Below are 18,161 nucleotides of genomic sequence, written 5' to 3' on the forward strand. Positions count from 1 at the left end.
TACGTTATATATTTGCTTACGGGGGAAGCCAGCCATCTCCCGGCACACGCGAGCGTTCTGAAACGCTGCCGTTTTTATGTTTAATTTTTCTCCGAAAGAAAAACAAAAGAAGCTGCCTAATGGAAACGTGACTTTTTATCATTAAAATTGTTGGAGTCCATTTTAATGCGTTTATCTCGCTGCTAGGATGTAATTTCTGTTTCAGCGTGGAACTCTGTATTCCCGTGACAGGTTAATGCAGTTTAAACAGGCATTTTTCTCTCCGTTCGCTTAAGAGTTAAATCGCCCCCCTTCCCCCGAAGGATTTTAAGTTTCAATTTCAACTATGAAAGGATTCGTTGGCGGTCGCAAGGATATAGAGATGTTTCTGGCTCCGAAACGCGATTAATTAATGGCCGCGTCGCGGATCTATTTAGGGGACTTGCCGCCGACCCTGCATCTGGATTAACAGTTCCAACGCTGGAGGAGAAGCAGCAAAACTTTTTTTTTTTTTTTTTGAGGCCGCTTTGGGGTTGGGGTGAGGGGTGGGATATTCTCCATTGGGTCTGAGAGCGGAGCGCGGAGCACGGTGCACGGGAGGGAGACGCAGTTCCAGATCACTTCGCCAACAATCGCAGTTAACGCGGCGAAAGCAGGTCAGGTATTCTCTCTTTCCCCCCTCTCTCCCTCTCTCTTTCCTTAAAAAAAAAAGTTTTTCGGAGCACCCGACCCGCGGCTGGCGGAGGCGGGCGCGGGGGCCGGCGCGGCGCGGCTGCCCACAAGTTTAGGATCGGAGTTTTTGCTTTCTTACGATTACCTGCTCGCCAGCCGGAAAAAAAGCCGCGGAGACAAGACACTTTCTCCGGCCGCTGGAAAAAAAAAAAAAACAAAAATGCCCTAGCCGGGGGGAGGGCGGCGGGCTGCTCCGGGAGGGTGCCCCGCGGCCCGGGGCGGGTCCCGGCCGCCGCCCCCGCGGGCTCCGGTGCGTCAGGGCGCGAGGAGGGGCGGGCTGCGCGCGGGCGGCGGAGCAGCGGCGGCAGCGGCGGCACGGGAGGCACGGGCGGCTCGGGCGGCTGCACCGGCGGCGGCTGCACCGGCGGCGGCACGGGAGCGGCACCGGAGCGGTACCGGTACCGGCACCGAAGCCCCGGCGGCGGCGGAGAGCGGCGGCCGCGCGCGCTCCGGCTCCGACTCCGTGCGCTCCCCGGCTGCGGGACGGACGCGCCCGGGAACTCTCTCGCTCGCGGCCGGCCGCGCTCGGACGGCGCGCGCCGGCAGCAGAGCATCCCCGGCATGTCGGCCGCCGTGGCGGGCTTGGACTACTTCGCCGCCGAGTGCCTGGTGTCCATGTCCGCGGGCGCCGTGCTGCACCGCCGCTCGCCGGAGCCCCAGGGCGCGGGCCAGGGCGCGGGCGCAGCCGCGGCTGGCGAGGTGGGTGCGGCGCCGCTGGAGTGCGCTCGGCCGGCCCAGGAGCCCCCGGGAGCCGCGCCAGCCCCCCAGCTTCCTCAGGGCCCCTCCCCGAGCCCGGGGGCGGCTCGCACCGCGCCCCACCTGCTGGCTGCGAACGTCCTGGCGGACTTGGGTAGTGGCTCTGGGGAGGGACTGGGGGAGAACTCGGGAGATGCTGTGCCTGCTGCTCCTGGCTCTTCCGACCCATTCCCTAGCTCCAGCCCGGCCCCGAACGCTGAGCCGGACCCGGACCCGGACGAGGCCGCCATCTCCGGACCCGAGAGCGGCCCTGGCTCGCCTGCCGCTCCAAGTTCTCCTGCTGACCCTGGGACGCCTGCAGACCCCCCGGGGGTGACTGCAGGGGCCCCGGGGGCCGACTGCGCCCCCGTCCCTGCGCCGACGCCCCGGAGGCGGCCTGTGACTCCAGCCGCCAAGCGTCACCAGTGCTCGTACCCGGGCTGCGACAAAGCCTATTACAAGTCCTCGCACCTCAAGTCCCACCAGCGTACCCACACAGGCGAGCGCCCGTTCTCCTGCGACTGGCTCGACTGCGACAAGAAGTTTACCCGTTCCGACGAGCTGGCCCGCCACTACAGAACGCACACGGGCGAGAAGCGCTTCTCCTGTCCTCTCTGCCCCAAGCAGTTCTCTCGGAGCGACCACCTGACCAAGCATGCCCGCCGCCACCCAACCTATCATCCTGACATGATCGAGTACAGGGGGCGTCGTCGCAACCCCCGCGTGGTCCCACCGCCACCACCCCCCAACTTGGTGGAAAGCTCCGATTCTGGCTCTGACCAGGCACCCACTTTGACCTGTTCCTAGAACAGTCCTTGCTGTCACTGGTCCTCTTCAAGGGTGAGCCCTCAGGCCGTTGTTTGCTGCGTCTGACTGCATAGCTGTTTTCCAGGGTCGTTTGGCCCAAGGCACAGACTGCTTCTCTGCTCTGAGAGTGGATCCAGACGGGCTTGTTGCACTCTGGGGAGGGACTGGGGACTGGAAAATAGCTTGAATTCTTGTGATGACTTCGTCATCCTAAAGGGCAGGGGGTCACTGCCTGGAAAGAGCCCCCCTCCAGGAACTGGTGAGAAGAGATTGACTCTGGTACTCCTCGGAGTACTGAAGATTCTCCCCTCCCTGGAACTGGAGATGTGAAACAGGGACTCTCAGATGGGGGCGGGGGATGGGGAAGAAGACTGGCTGTCAGTGGCAGTCTGGGAAATGTCCAGGACTGAGGGTGAGAGGCCTTTGGAAACAGAAATGATTTCTATTTCTGTAAATAGCGATGTTTACTAATTTATTTAGCAGGGATTCCAGGTTACTGGGAAGCTTACGCTCTGCTCACGCCCCCAGCTGCCTCCGCTAAGCCATAGGCTGTTTAGCTGTCTGTGTGGCTGCGTAGCTAGAGGTGCTTCTGCTGTCCGAGGAGTGCTGAGATTCGGTGGCAGGTCCTGCTGCAGCACCTGGAACCCTGTGCTTGCACATAACAGCCCTTCTCTCCTTGAGGTTTCCTGGCTTGCTTTTATGTTGAGGTGGTGAAAGTATTTGGAAATAACCATAAAAAGAAGAAAAAAAAAAGAGGTGGTTCAGACTAGATCTCCCCCACCTCCCTCCCTGGTGAGCAACGCAAACACCCTTGGGGCTGGGCTGGGGCCACAGTAAGATCTTTAAACAAATATTGGTAGCATTCAGGGAAATAGGGGCATGTGGCCCAAGCTGTCCCCACTCCACCCCAAGTAAACTCCCCTCACCCCCTAAGGAATCAGGCATCCATGCTATTTATTTTATATATACATATATACATATATAGATATAGATATATATATGTCTCTGCTGCTATGGGTGAAATTGTGGACCACTCTGCTTTTGTATGTGTGCAAGTGTGTAAATGTTCAGATGAGGCTGAAAGGTATTTGCTGGGCTGGTGAAGCCCTCTCTGTTCCCCTCCTGATACCTTAGAGTATCAAGAATAAAATAGTTCTGTGGAGAGTGCCATAATCTCAGACATTGATTAAACAATCCCCTGTGGCCTGTTCTCCAGGTGGTACTGAGCTACTGGCAAGAGCCCGAGGAGAACCGAGGTCGGTGGGCTTCTCAGTGACTCTTCCTCACACTCGGCCACCCCATCTCTCCCCAACCTCACCGCCCGTCCCCCACCCTGAAAGCGTGGTGAGAAGGTGCCTCTCTAGCTTCCTGCCACCAGGGTCCCCGCCTCTGCCCTCTCCCTTTTACAGTTCTTCAAGTGTGTGCTCTTTGCTGTTGTATTTAACCCCAAACCCTTTTGTTAACAGAATACATCTGTTTCCTCCCTCCGCACTTTGCTGAGTAAAAATGAGCATGATTCTTTGGTATCCTTGGAAAGACGTTATCTTTGAACATACTAGATTAACGTTCTGTGCAATTTCTCTTCTTCTCCTGGTACTGGGCATTCCAGCATCCCTGAGGGAGTAAAGGGTACATACATGGCGTTAGGTCTTCACTGAGTGCTCCCTCACTCAGGGAGGGAAAGAGGAGGTTTACTGTGTGTGTCTGTCTCTGAGGCTGCGGGTGGAGAGACCACTGAAGACCGTGTTTTCTGCTCTGCTCTCTTCGGTGCAAGAGCTGCCATTAGATAAGCTGACCAGGGAAGATAACAGTTAAGGAATTTCCACTAACTTTTCTGTAATTGGGCTCAGGGAAACTTGGCTTTTCCAGCCATATATTGATAAATAAGTTTTTACTGTCAATCTCAAAAATTGTGTCTGAGTTCTTCTTTGGGGACTTTTATAGGAGAATGACCTCCAGCCATGTAAGTGACATGACTTTCTTTGGCAGAACTGACTCTTCCATGGGTTGGGGAGGCAGACACTCAGCACCTTGAAGTAGGAATATGACGGGGCATGATTCTTAGGTTTATGTTTCTTAGTCTGGGCATTTTTGTGCAGTGGCAACAGAGTTAATGAGCAGTATTTACTAGTGAAATGTCTGGCAAGGGCTTTCCTCCTCTTGAAGGTTTTTGCTTCATTTTGTTAATCAGATGAAGTCCTGTGAGTAAATCTTCCTAGGGTTAGGTGAGGCTCAGCCTGAACCTCCAGGTACTTATGCAGCCATGGCCATCCAGAGGTTCCATGTAGGAATGGCTTGGAATCTGTTAATAGAAGCCTTCCTGATATCTGAGTGGGAAACTGGAATTGAATTCCAAGTCAGACTTCAGGCATGAGAAAAAGGGACCCTTATTTGATTCTGCTGGGAAGAGGTGAAGAATATACATTTTATCTCCACCCCTGAAAACAAGAAACTCATTTGCCCCAGTTTTTTTTTTCCATGCAGGGAACATATTAGAATACCATTATTGACTCTGCCTCCCACATGTCCCCAGAGGAAGAGGGCGATGTTCTCTGAGGGATACCTGTGGAAGAGGATCATTGTACACACACACACACACGCATGCATACGCACGCACACACGTGCACACGCACACATGCACACACACACACACACACACACACACCCTTCCCAGTTTTGCACTCCCTGCAGGGGATCTGTGCTCAACTCACATCCCCTGTCATGTGGTAGGGAATGAGCTGAAACCCAGATCTGCCTTCCAGAAGCAGACATGAAGAACATCTCTCAAACAGAAAAGAAAAAGGTTAAGAGTGGATTTCCTAAGCTTTCAACTAAAGAAGAAAAAGGAAAATGTCCGAGGGCAGCAGAAGGATCCCATAGGTGACGCATTCTCGAACAAGATGTTACTTACTGCACAGGAGCAAGAAGTGGTTCTTAAAGGGAAAATACGTCCCAGTGGCTGTGACCCCAAGAGTGTACTACGTCAGTACATACTCGCTTTACGTGTAAGATTACATAGGAGTGGTTATCAAAGTAAAAATAATTCTATATGAGTGATAATGAAAAAAGAAATATCACTATAAATAAATGTCATAAATTAGTGAAAAAGTGGGTGCAACTGAGCAAAATCTCTTTGAAAATCTTAGTGCTTGGATTTTTTGGTAAATATTACTTAAAAACAGAAGAGCTGGCACAAAAAAAGCTACCATGTATTTTAAAATCATAAAACAATAGTACATGAGTTGATTTTTAATTATGAGACAATACAAATAGATTTATGTCGCTAGAATAGAAATTAGATGAATAAATTTATAAGAAAACTAAAACTTCAAAATTAGTTAGAAGATAAAGTGTGAAATAGAAGTAATATTCTGAGATCTATTCCTCTCAAAAGACAGTATCTAGGCAGTTGAACAGGCAAGTTCTCTGAACTTAAACTGAAATCTTTTAATTGTTGCAAAATACATGAAAATTTCGCTTATTTATATATTCAACCCTGAAATCAAAACATGATCAAGGATGTAAAAATCGTAAGTAAAATTCTAATTAGAAGTGAGTGTAACGATAATGGACTATGATCATGTGCCAATTACCTCAGATATGCAAAACTGGTTCAGTAACACAGATGTGTCAACAAAATTCATTACATTCATTCTGCAGAATCAATTCCTTATGTGCCTGCAGTCATCAGTGAGGAAATGTAGCAGACTAAAATATTCCATATATAGTAAAAACAAGTAATATCAATGATCTTTATGGAGAATATGATAAAACTATCACTGAATGACATAAAGAAAAGTGAGTGAATAAAATAATGTAATTGTGGATGGCAAAATTCAATATGATAAAGATGAAATCCTTTTAACAAACTACACAATTAATGCAGTTCCAAATGAAATACAAAATGATTTTTTGTAGAGATTTTTATTCCTTGTATAAGAGTCAAAATTATTTGAAAGGCAGAACTACAGGAAGAGACGAACATTTCTTGTCCACTAGATCACTTTGGAAAGCCAGCAGCTGGAGGCGGGCTAGGTTGATGCCGGGGGTGGGGGGCTTCGTGCAGGTACCCCCCCTCGTGGACGGCATTGCTAAGGCCAGCTCCTGCTGCTTCCCCAGGGAGAGGGCCAGAAATGGGACAGCGGGACAGTGGGACAGCAGGACTGGCACCAGTGCCCATACAGGATGCTGGTGTCACAGGGGGCAGCTGTATGGCTACTCCACAATGCCAGCCTCTTCGGAGAGCTTCTTCAAGGGGATATTCCAGGAAAAAAAGAAATGGAAAATGGCTTTACAGACACCAAAAATACCACAAAGCAGTGCTATAGTGCAGGAATAGGTAAGTGTCCCCTCCCTGAAAGAAATATGAGAGTGTATTTCTTGCCAAAGTTAAAAAGAATATTTTAAAATATGTTAAAGGAAGGAAGCAATTTAAAAAAAACAGATTGTAGGGTAGGAAATTACATACCAGGCAACAGGTTAATAAACACAGACAGGTCCAAGTTCAATTTCTGAGTAAAAATACAAAGCATCAGTGGAACAAAGAAAAGTTTCACACAATAGAAAACTAAACCACCAAGAAAGGTTTTGCCTGTATGCTTAGGAAACCCAAGTCCAGGAGCGCTCGTGCCTGTTCTAGACTTGGGCAAGATCCCCCACCTCCCACATCCCTCCTGGGGGACTCAGAGACCCTTCCTGCATTCCTTAAGCTCCCAGCAGTGGCAGAGGGAGCGGGAGCTCACACCTATAAAATCACGCGGAATTCCCTCAGCAAAGTCTCCCTACATCTCTCCTCTTTCAAAGCACACTTTGCCTCATTTATTTTCTCAGACGCCCTTGAGGATGCAGAAGTGGACCGCAATGGTTATCTCCCCGTTGTGAAGCCAAAGCAGGAGCAGAACTAAGCAGGTGTCGGACACCATGGTTAAGCCCTCCGTGGGGTGCTGACGTCAGTGTGACTAGTGCAAGTCTCCTCTGCTTCTCACCCAGCATCCCGGGAAGCAGCAGGTGGTGATGGCTAAAGGACTTGGGCTGCTGCCATCCACGCCGGGGAACCCCATGGAGTGCCAGGTTGCAGGCTGCTGCCTAGCCCAGACATATTTGTTGCGGGCACTTGGGCAGTAAGGCACCAGATAGAAACTGTTTGCTTTCAAGTGCAATGAAAAAAATTTTTTTAAAGAAAGAACAGTTGAAGTGTGCAAACATTCGTAATTCATTTTGAAAGTAAACATTTTACCTTTCTTATCTACAGCTGCTTACATCTTATTACCAACTCCCACTCCTGTTAATAAGGGAGGCAAATTCTGAACCTGCCAATGAAAACGGCTTAGTTACACTGCAGTTAGTCATCTTCAGTTTAATGCAGGGTCTCTCCAAGCTGCCGCCTCTGCTTCCCACACCTGTTCTGAGTGCCAGGAACTCATATATTCTTCTCACGCAGAATAAGGAGCAATGTCGGGTTGGGGGCTACGTGTTCTCTGGTCCTGGGGCAGACAATGCTGTGCTCAGCGGACTGCAGCAGGGCCCGTTTTCTCAAAAGACTTACTCATTTTTTATTGGAAAGGTAGATTTACAGAGAGGAGGAGAGACAGAGAGGAAGACCTTCCATCCACTGATTCCCTCCCCAAGTGGCCGCAACAGCCACAGCTGAGCCAATCCAAAGCCAGGAGTCAGGAGCTTCTTCTGGGTCTCCCATGTGGGTGCGGAGTCCCAAGGCTTTGGGCTGTCCTCGACTGCTTTCCCAGGTCATAAGCAGGGAGATGGATGGGAAGTGGGGGTGCTGGGATTAGAACTGGTGTCCATATGGGATCCCGGTGCATGCAAGGCAAGGACTTTAGCTGCTAGGCCGCTGCACCAGGCCCGGTCCCGTTGTTTTGTTGGTGCTTTTCTGACACTCCACTGGCTCAGACCATGCCTGCTTTACCTCATGCTCCAGGACTTCGCTGGTTGCAGCCCTGTCACTCCCACCCCGATGCACCCACCTCTGGACCTCGGGTTTTCTCAGCCCTCCTATACTCTTCTCCCAAGGCACAAATGACATTCTGACTGTCTTCCATACCGCACCAAAGCCACAGGGAGCCTGGGGTGCCAACACAGGTCCATGTGCCTAGACACCCCTTGAACATTTCAGAAGTACCTCTTTTTGGTACCATGTTAACGCCCCAGGACCCCACAGAACCTGGAGCCAAGAAGTGAGGGGCCAGTCCCGCAGTTCGGAGTTGTGCTTCAGTTCCCCTGGGGTTCCTAATGGCACACTCATCCTCCCCAGGTGAGCCAGCAGGCTCCAAGCACCCAGGAAATCTCCACCTCCCCACTCGGTGGCTCCGCAGCCGGTAGAGGCTGCACTTGCCCCTTCCGAGGGAGCCGCGTTCAGCTGCCAGGCCCCAAGTTTGCTGCCTTACTGCCTGTGGAGAAGCCTGGCTTCTAACCCTTAGGACATTCTGGAGTTGAGAGCTTGCTCTGCTTGCCCAGCAGAGCTCTTCCAGACTGTTACTGAGTAACCTGCAGTCCTGTGTGCCATCAGACCAAGAGCGTGTCTTCCGTGGGAAAGAGGCAATGTGAGAGAAAACGATCACGTTACTATTTCCCAAAACATTCTCTTCCTCCTGCCAATGTCTAAGTCTTGCTGAAGAACGCTGGTTCTGAATCAAAAGCAGGATTCTTAAAAATCTGATTTATTTCTTTGAACTACTTTGGCCCTTGTAGGAAAAGACAGCAGATAAAGATAAAATGAAATGAAAAGGAAACTGAATCTGTCTACCGTAGATGCTTAGAATTGTGAAATATTCAAGGGAAAAGAAAAGTTGGCATTATCACTGTGCAATAAGCAGGGCTTAGCACAAGCAGAAGCAGAAAGGCGACCAGCAGTGTCTGTCGCCCTGCCAGTCCCCAAGGAGTTGCAGGTCTTTTCAGCCACTCGGGGAAGGATGGTAACTTGGTCAGTGAGTTCCAGCAGGGGTCAGCCATGCGTTGATATGGAGTGTGTGGAGCAGCCTGGAGGCGTTACTACAGATTCCCCCTGGGACGGTGTGGACCATGGCTTCTAGCTTAAAAAAGAAAAAAAAAAGCAAGCATGGACTGGAACATATAGTTCAACCAAAGATTTATTCAGTACTGAAAACATGTCAGACACATCACAGACACTTTGGATATATAAAGTGAGTAAAACAAAGATCCAATCCTTTATGATTTTATATAACAGAAAGGTCTTAGAAAATTAAGAATAAAATAAACGATACAGTATTTTAGGTGATAGAAGATAATGGAATTAATAAACAGCAGAACAGACTAAGTGAAATTACTAGTACTGGGTGCAGTGGGGGTTGGGTAGAAATAACGCATAGATGATCGGCTAGGCTTAGTGGTGCAAATAAGTTGTGATCAAAAACTGGGGGAGCTGAGGAATTGAGGAGCTGAGTCAGCAAATAGCTAGAAGAAAAGTGACCTAGCTGGACCACACAGTTAAAGAAACAACTGTAGGGGCTGGCATGGTGGTGCAGTGGGTTAAGCCATCACCTGAAACCCCAGAATCTCATATGAACACTGATTCAAATCCCGATGCTCCACTTCCAATCCAGCTCCCTGCTAACGCACCTGGGTAAGCAGCAGCAGATGACCTAGGTAGCTGGGCCCCTGACACCCGTGTGGGAGACCAGGATGGAGTTCCAGGCCCCTAACTTTGGCTTGGCCCAGCCCTGGACATTACAGCTATTTGGGGAGTGACCCAACAGGCAGATCTGTCTCCCTCTCTCTGTCACTCTGCCGCTCAAATCACCAGAATAATTCCAGTGTTTCAGATCTATCTTCCATCCCACAATACCGGCACCTAAAATAAACCTGTTTTTTTTTTTAATGAATTGATTCAAGACTACTATTCATGAATTTAAAGTAAGATTGGCCTCTCTCTGGTTCTCCCTGTCCCTCTCTTCCTCCTCCTTCCTTGCCTTCCTCCTTCTCCCTCCCTCTCTTTCTCCCTCCCTCTCTCTCTCCCTCCCTCTCTCTCTCCCTCCCTCTCTCTCTCCCTTCCTCTCTCTCTCCCTCCCTCTCTCTCTCCCTCCCTCTCTCTCTCCCTCCCTCTCTCTCTCCCTCCCTCTCTCCCTTCCTTCCTCTCACTCTCTCTTTCTCTGTCTCTTGCTGCCCTTCCTTCCTCCTTGCCCCCGACCTGGCTCTGGCTCGTCCTCTCCTCCTTCGGTCCTCCTTGCCTTTCTCCTTCTCTCTCTCCCCCTCTGTCTCTCTGTTTACATGTCCATATGCCTAACATAACTATGTAATGGCAGAGACATTGGTTTAACCAACATTTCAGTTCTGCCAGAGAGAAATGAAGGGGCCAGGTCAATGAAGCATGTGAATGCTTCGACTGATGCACCAGGGATTTTAAGCTGGGTAAAGAGGGCCATAAAAACACCAAAACTGGGGAAAAGATGGTCAAAACTAAGTCATCGGTGTGATGAAGTGTCATGTTTCTGTTTCTTGGGAATCAGTTGATTGCCATAAAAAATGATACAACCTAAATGTTTGTGTTTAACACAATCCTGTCTTTCCTGTTACCTGATTTGATTTTGGGTAAATAAATACTGTATGTAATTTGATTCCAGGACACAAAAGGTTTTTAGCGACTAGAAAATGAACTATAGAGATCAAAGGTAATTACAAAGAGAAGCACAAAGCTGAGATTACGCCAGGGTTACATATGCAAGCCGTGAGAGGTAGCCATGCCATGGGAGCAAAAGGTGGAGGTGAGATGGCGCAGGGCAGCGGGCAGAGGAGGCGAGAGTGTGAGAGAACAGAGTGAGCTGTGCGCATGTGCGTCCAACAACGGCAAGCATGGCGCTGAGTCAGAAGACGAAACTGTGTAGCGACATGGAGGAATGACTCACTGATAATCTTAAAGTAAATCATGAGTTTCATCTTGTAACTGAGACATGCCATTTATATCTTAATCTACTATGCTGTCACAAAATAAAATATTTCTATGAGGAAATAGTTGCTTGAGGGGGCACAAGTTTCACAGAGAGACTTTCCTGAGGACCCTTGTCGGTGTCTTCCATCCCTCAAGGGTTTGTTCGTTCCTTGCAGAGCCATGGCCTTGAACATGTGACAAGCGCTTCATGCCAACAATGTCAAGAAGAGGAATTTGCTTCTCTTTAGTTTTCCTCCTTCCACTGTCATGTCATGCTTTAACCATCATCAGTAGCATTCCTGTAACAGCCACTAAATATTATGCTTATTCGCAAAATAGTCACATCAGATAACACAGAAGACAAGAACTGTACCAAAAACATAAGATAACGCTGAGCGATATGTTGGCTTCTTGAGTTGTTCCAATGATCTGTATCTTCATATTTTTGGGGGAGGAAAATTCAGATTTCTTCCCTGTCAAGGCTGATCTACATCATAGAGGCTCCTGCATTATTCAGTGTGAATCTTGAGCCTATGGCGGGGCTTCCATCTCCCCTGAGGAATTAGCCTGTTGCACAGAGCAAGAACACACTCGAGAGTTTTGCAGTATTATTTTTAATTGTTTTATTTAAATAAGGTGAACAAATTTGATGCATTTCACTGTACAGATTTAGAAGCATAGTAACACTGATCACTCTTCTCACCCATGCTTCCTCCCACCCTTGCGCTCCCTCATTCACTTGTTAGTTTTTACAATAGCATATTTTCCGTTCACTTCACAATCACAGGCTTAGCACTCCACTAGGTAAAGAATGCAACAAATAGCAAGTTAAATAAAAATGTTTTTCTTCAAGAGCACAGATAAAGGCTGTAAATAATCATTAAATCTCAGAACATAAATTTCACTCATATAGGTTACTTTTTTGTGCTCTGTGCATTAGTTACTGTAGATCAGAGAAACATGGTATTTCTCTTTGGCAGGCTGGTTTATTTCACTAAGCATGATGGTTTCCTGTCGCATCCATTTCTTTGTAAAAGATATAATTCATTTTTTCAAGTGATTCAGTAGTATCCCATCATGTATATATATATATATATGTGTGTGTGTGTATGTATATGTGTGTGTGTGTATGTATGTATATACCACAGCTCCTTTTTCTAGTAATCACTTGTGGATATCTGGGTTGATATCATAATTTAGTTATTGTGAATTGTGCTGCTATAAACATGGAAGTATAGATAACTCTCTCATATGCTGATTTCATCTTGATTGGATAAATTCTCCAAGGTAGGACGGCTGGGTCATATGGGAGGTCCAGTGTGGTTTCTGTGTTCCATAGTGGTTGCACTAGTCTACATTCCAACCAACAAGGCATTAGGGTACCTAACCAATCAAGACTTCATTTTCTTTTCTGGAGAAAAGTGCCTGCTATTCTTTGTTCGGTAGTGCTATGCCATAACACACTCATAGTACAAGCAGGCCACCTTGCTTACATTTCATTCAGGGAGCGAGAGGAAGTATGATTGCAAACATCTCTCCCTCTCACCACAAATACAGACAAAAGCTCTCCAGAATTGTTCCCACCAACCCAGCTGGTGGGTGGTAGTTCTTTTTTACCTCCCAAGGACAAGAAATGCATTCCATAAGCATACCTACCTACAAGACATTCGTGGACATATAGGAAAAGGGTGTTACTATAAAATCTCCCAATTGTGTCTGCCTGAGCACCAGTAAGGTTCTCCTGCAAGCAACAGAGAAAGGATGTACAAAGTACTTCAAAACGTTCATCAGAAATATAAAATATGGGGCAGAAATTCTTTTGAAATTCATGTATAGAAGAAGTCTTCAAAAAGTACATTATGTGAATTATGAAAAATGTGCATGAGTTTCAATTTTTTGCACCAAATGAACTTGTATTTTAATTCTATTTTTCTACTGAGGTTTTGACTTTAATTCTTGTGTCTTGTGTAGGTAAATGGCAGAATCTGTTGTTTTGACCTTTCAGTGGTATCAGGGTCCACTTATGTGCCAGCATAAAGTAGTCTTTTATCTTCAAACAGGCTAATTCTACGCCCAAGATTCAGGCTCTCACACACTGTAGCCAACTGCTGACCCATTTAAGAAATATGTTATAAATGAGTGGGGGCAGAGACTCAACCCTTTTATTTCCTAGAATGTTTAATGATCCTGTAACAACAGTCTTCTGAGCATTTATAATCACTTGAATTACCCTTGCAATTTGAAGCACAGGATTTGGTAAGGCTGGCAAACCAAACAGTAACACGCCTGCTGTTCGATTATTACACACGTCTACACCTGAGCTCTTTTAGAAATTACACATGCACATCGTTGCTACGAATATCGCACAACAATATGTTCCCCTCAACACACTCTTCTAAACAAACAAGGAGCAGCTAAGCCGAGAGGGTGGAAACACACTTCTGTCTTCCAGTCACTAAGTCCTAAGTGATGGGTGACTGCTCCTTTTTCTGGCGCCCTGTCAGTGCTGCCTGGGCATCTAGAGATGACCTTTTGTCAGGGAAAGGGGGGTGGGTTTGGGATGCTAGAATCAAGATTCTGTGACCAGGACGTTCTTATTTAAACATTTTTAAGCAGTTTGTTTAGAGAGGTCATCCATGTACTAATCTGCTTCCAAATACCCGTAAGCCAGGGATGGGCCAGCCTGAAGCCAGGAGCCAGCAGCTGAGCCGAGGTCTGCCTCCCGGACCGCAGGCTCTCGTGCTCCCCTGCTGACCCTCAGTGTGTGCATCAACAGGAAGCTGGAATCTGAGGCGGAGCCAGAATCCAAACCTAGGCATCACAGACCCCCTCCTCTGCTATTTCTTCATGGCTAATTTACAGATTTCTTGATGCAATTAAAAATCTCTGACTTATCACTAAGGTTTGTGAGGAACTTTTGAAGATACTTTCCCTTTAATGGTGCAGGGGAAAAATTAGGCAAAAGGTACGCAGGGATGACGTCTCTGACAGTTCAAGGGTTAAGACCTGCGGCCAGCAAGTGGTGGTTGTACGAAGTCTGAGGAGGCACAGTGACCGGAGTCCTCCTTCGACCTGCGCTGCTGCGCAGAGGACTAATAGGGAAGTCCAAGGTGAAAAAGCAGGCGCCTGAGTCAGGGGTCTGCACTGTGACTAACCCACAACACCCAGCGGGTCATGCAGCTGGTGGTGACTGAACAAACTCACTATTGATGATGCAGGCTGATGCTGAAGAAGTCAGGAGGGATGTTCACTGAGCACCTCTGCCTCCTGCTCAAGGCTGAGAAAAAGCCACAGAGAAGTGAAACTCAGGTGACTAGGTAAGAGGTACAAACATCCTGGCATGCAATGAGGTGAGATTCCATGACCTTGATGGCATAAAGGGCTGTCTTACGGGAGAAACCAGCATTGAATTCAGAACCCACTGGATATTCAGGTTCTCCCAAGAAACCTTAGGAACCAGTTGGGGGTGTGTGTGTGTATGTGTGTGTGTACAGGTAGAGATGTCTTACAGGCATTGGCTTCTGCCATCTTGGAAGCTAACAAATTCTAAAACCTATAGTCAGTCAAAAAACTGAAGTCCAAGGGGAGTTGGTGTAGATTCCAAGGAATGGCAGTCGTATAACCCAGTCTTGAGGCAGGAGAGCCACTGGTGCCCCAGGCTGAAGTCTGCCAAGCAGGAGGAATTCTATTGTGCTTGAGAGAGAGTCCTTCCACTGATTGGGCAAGACCCACCCACTTTGGGAAGGACAGTTCACTTGACTTAGTCTATTGATTTAAAGATCAATCTCAAAATAATGTTTGACCAAACATCTGGGCTCCCTCTCACTCCACCATCATGGTAAGTAGGTTTATCCTGAGAGTGGCTCCTGGAAACCAAGGAGTTCTGTGGCATTCATCCAACAGTGGGGCCCTGGGCAAGCATCTCAAAGCCGACGGTGTGGGCCTGGGAAGAAGAGGAGAGACGGCTGGAGAAAGAATACAGAGGCATCACATGGTACCCAGAAAAACATCCATGATTATACAGAGAATGTCAGTGACTGATCCCCTTTTTAAAACTCATTAGGATCGCAGAGCCAAAAATCTGAGCAAAACACATTGTCCAGACGTGGTGGGCCAAAGCACACGTTCACAACTCCATGTCTGGGCCACTTACCCGAGGAGGATCAATGACCATCATGTAGCTCATCGGCCAACAAGAGCAGCTTTAGAAAATATTGCCTCTTACTGATTTATCATTTTAATGTCCTTTTTCTTTATTATGGAACAAAAGCAATATATCTCCATCACAGAATGTTTAGAAAAATAGATAAATCAAAAAGGAGGAAATCAAACTGTCTTTGTGTCCCTGCTAATGTTATGGGGCGTTTTTTAACATTCTTAATCATGACTTGTACATGCATTTTCATATTTTTCAACTCTTTGTTTTGGCATAATTTTAGAATGACAAAGAAATTACAGTCTCAGTAAGCAGCCTTCTCATTTACCTTTGTGGTGATGATTCTCCAAGTGTTCGACATTTATCACAGTTTCTTTATATAGCCCTCTATCTCTGCAAGCTGCCGTCTGTGAATGTACTAGTGTGTTAGCACACACACACACACAAACACACAAAGGTGACTACAAACACACACACAAAAGTGACTTACAAACACACACACACAAAGGTGACTTACAAACACGCACACAAAGGTGATTTACAAACACACACACGCACAGAGGTGATTTACAAACACACACACACAAAGGTGACTTATAAACACACACACACATCTTTTTTTTTCCCTTAAATCCTTTGGGAGTAATCAACTCTAAATCTTAACAAAGTCAAGTTAGATCAATATTTTCCAAATATTCACTAGCTCCAGTTGTAATGAACGACCCTCAAAATAAGGAGTAGGAAGATAATAGTGACATGAAGAAGTTTCATCAGATCAGAACAGACTTAATTAGAAACTAGATGCCCCACAGACTCTTCAGATACTCCAGAGTCTTCCTGTACTCTTTAGGCAGCCTGGGAAGGGTCCTGTGATACTATGAGACCATAGCCTAAGCTGGCTAGCCCGAGTGACATTAGACAGCCATTGGGGAGGTCAGTGGGTCATCCGTGAGAGAATGCCTAGACGGACTGAACCAGAATATGAACAGCAGAGCCAGTGATGCCCCATTTCATAGATATTATCGGTTAGCTGTTCATCTCATGTAAAACGTAACAGCCATTTTGGGTAACAGTCACTTCCAGGTGTCCAGTTGTATATGCTTGGTATAAAATGTAAAAATGAGTCATTCTGGCCGGGGCGTTTACAGTCTCCTACACAGTGAAATCACTAGGGAAAGAACCGAGACGAAGGCCTTCTGTTACAGTTCTGTCAGGTGCTGATTTAAGCAGAATAAAGCATTGGGACCAGGTTAAATCACTTTTCTGGCACAGTACATCACCTTGAGTGTCGGTGTAAAGCACAAGCAGGTGCTACTGGTCTCCCTGGGCCCGCTCCCCACAGATGGACACTTGAGATGATCATGTTGTCCGTGCTGTGGAGAGTCAAGCAGCAAAAGCCTTAGCAACAGGGTGGAGAGAGTATAGGATGACATTGAACTGCACATCAGAGAGTAAGTCAAGAGATTCTATTTTGGGCTTCTCCAGGAGGGACATGCCTTCCTAACCCCACACCGGCTGTGTGGCCCTGTGCTCAAAGAATACCACATTATTCCTTTATAAGCTGAGACTGTGTTCTTAACCAAAAGGCTGCCAAGAAGCCTGCACCCATGCTTCAAGATCAGGGGAAAAAACATGAAGAGAGGGTATGATGAGGCCAACAAGGAAGAGAGGAAGACAGGATTACGACCAAGCAGCTTCCCCTGTAGCATGAGCAATGGCCTCTGGGTTCGCCAAGTGCCTCTACACTCAAGAGTGGGGTTGCTGTAGAGAGAGATTGGGATCAGAGACTATGATCCTCTGGGGACTCTGGATAGGGCAGAAATGCACACACAAGAAGAATGACCTGGGGGACTCCAGCTGGAATTCAGCCAAGGTAGAGCAGGCTTGAGATGAAAGCTACAGTGGAGCCTGTTGAAGCAGTCACCTTGTCCATACCGCCACTTCCCATAGAGTAGAAGGGGAGACCCATAATCTCCCCATGGATGATCCCGGAAGAGGTTGACCCTTGCTATTCCATCATCACAAAGGCATGTGTCATTTCATCGTGCTTCGAATGGCGACATTGGCAGCAATTCAGAACCATGAACTATCAAAACCTCTTGAGCAGGACCCTCGGAGCACACCTCACGTCGGGGACCTGGGATGGGTGGGAGGCTGGGTGGGGCTTCTCCCCCCTTACCCCGGATACAGAAAATAATAATAATAATATGAAAACAATTGTCTCACCCACAAGAAAAAAAGAAGTGCATGTGTCAGTGCGAGGTGGGTGAAGCCTCAGAGTCTCCTTGTCCACCTAAGCCAAGAAAAACTAGGGTGAATAAGAGATTTGGGGCAAAAACCTTCCTGGACAGCATAAAGATGTAAGAACTACAATGACTACCACAATGGAGGACAGTTACTAAAAAATGCTGAATTGATAGGAAAGGCAGTTTTAAAAGACAACAAATAATTACAGCCATTGGGGAACTTTTTTCATTTTGTTTTAAATGAGCAAAACCCCACAGCAGTGAAGAGGAAAAATGAAAATGTTCAAGGTGATAAGAAGATACCAATCCAACATTTATCCTGACCCTGGCCCATCGCCAACAGACAAGGTTCTTCTTGAGAAAAATGACACTAGACTTTCAGACAAGTATCATTTCTTCTTCATGTCAACCTGTGTTATGTTTCTGTCCCTCCTTCAGTCTTGTCCTCGGAGCCAAGCAGTAACCATGTTTAAAGAACAAATGTACACTAGCTAATACCATGAGTCCCCCCCTTTTTTTCTTGGTCTGCTTCCCCAATGGCATGCACAGAGCCCAAATCCCAACAAAACCCAAGAGGGAAAAGGCTACAGACCAAACAGATAAGTCC

General features: G+C 47.4%; 1 protein-coding gene across 1 annotated transcript; it reads left to right on the forward strand.

The window, feature by feature from the left end:
* Positions 1-1,198: 1,198 nt before the first annotated feature.
* KLF14 (KLF transcription factor 14) lies at positions 1,199-2,290 on the forward strand. Its single transcript, XM_012929041.2, has one exon. It carries the CDS (start codon positions 1,273-1,275, stop codon positions 2,251-2,253), a length of 981 nt encoding a protein of 326 aa, XP_012784495.2. The 5' UTR covers positions 1,199-1,272; the 3' UTR covers positions 2,254-2,290.
* Positions 2,291-18,161: the final 15,871 nt, after the last annotated feature.

This window comes from Ochotona princeps, chromosome 25, assembly GCF_030435755.1.
Source record: "Ochotona princeps isolate mOchPri1 chromosome 25, mOchPri1.hap1, whole genome shotgun sequence".
Classification (NCBI taxonomy): Eukaryota; Metazoa; Chordata; class Mammalia; order Lagomorpha; family Ochotonidae; genus Ochotona; species Ochotona princeps.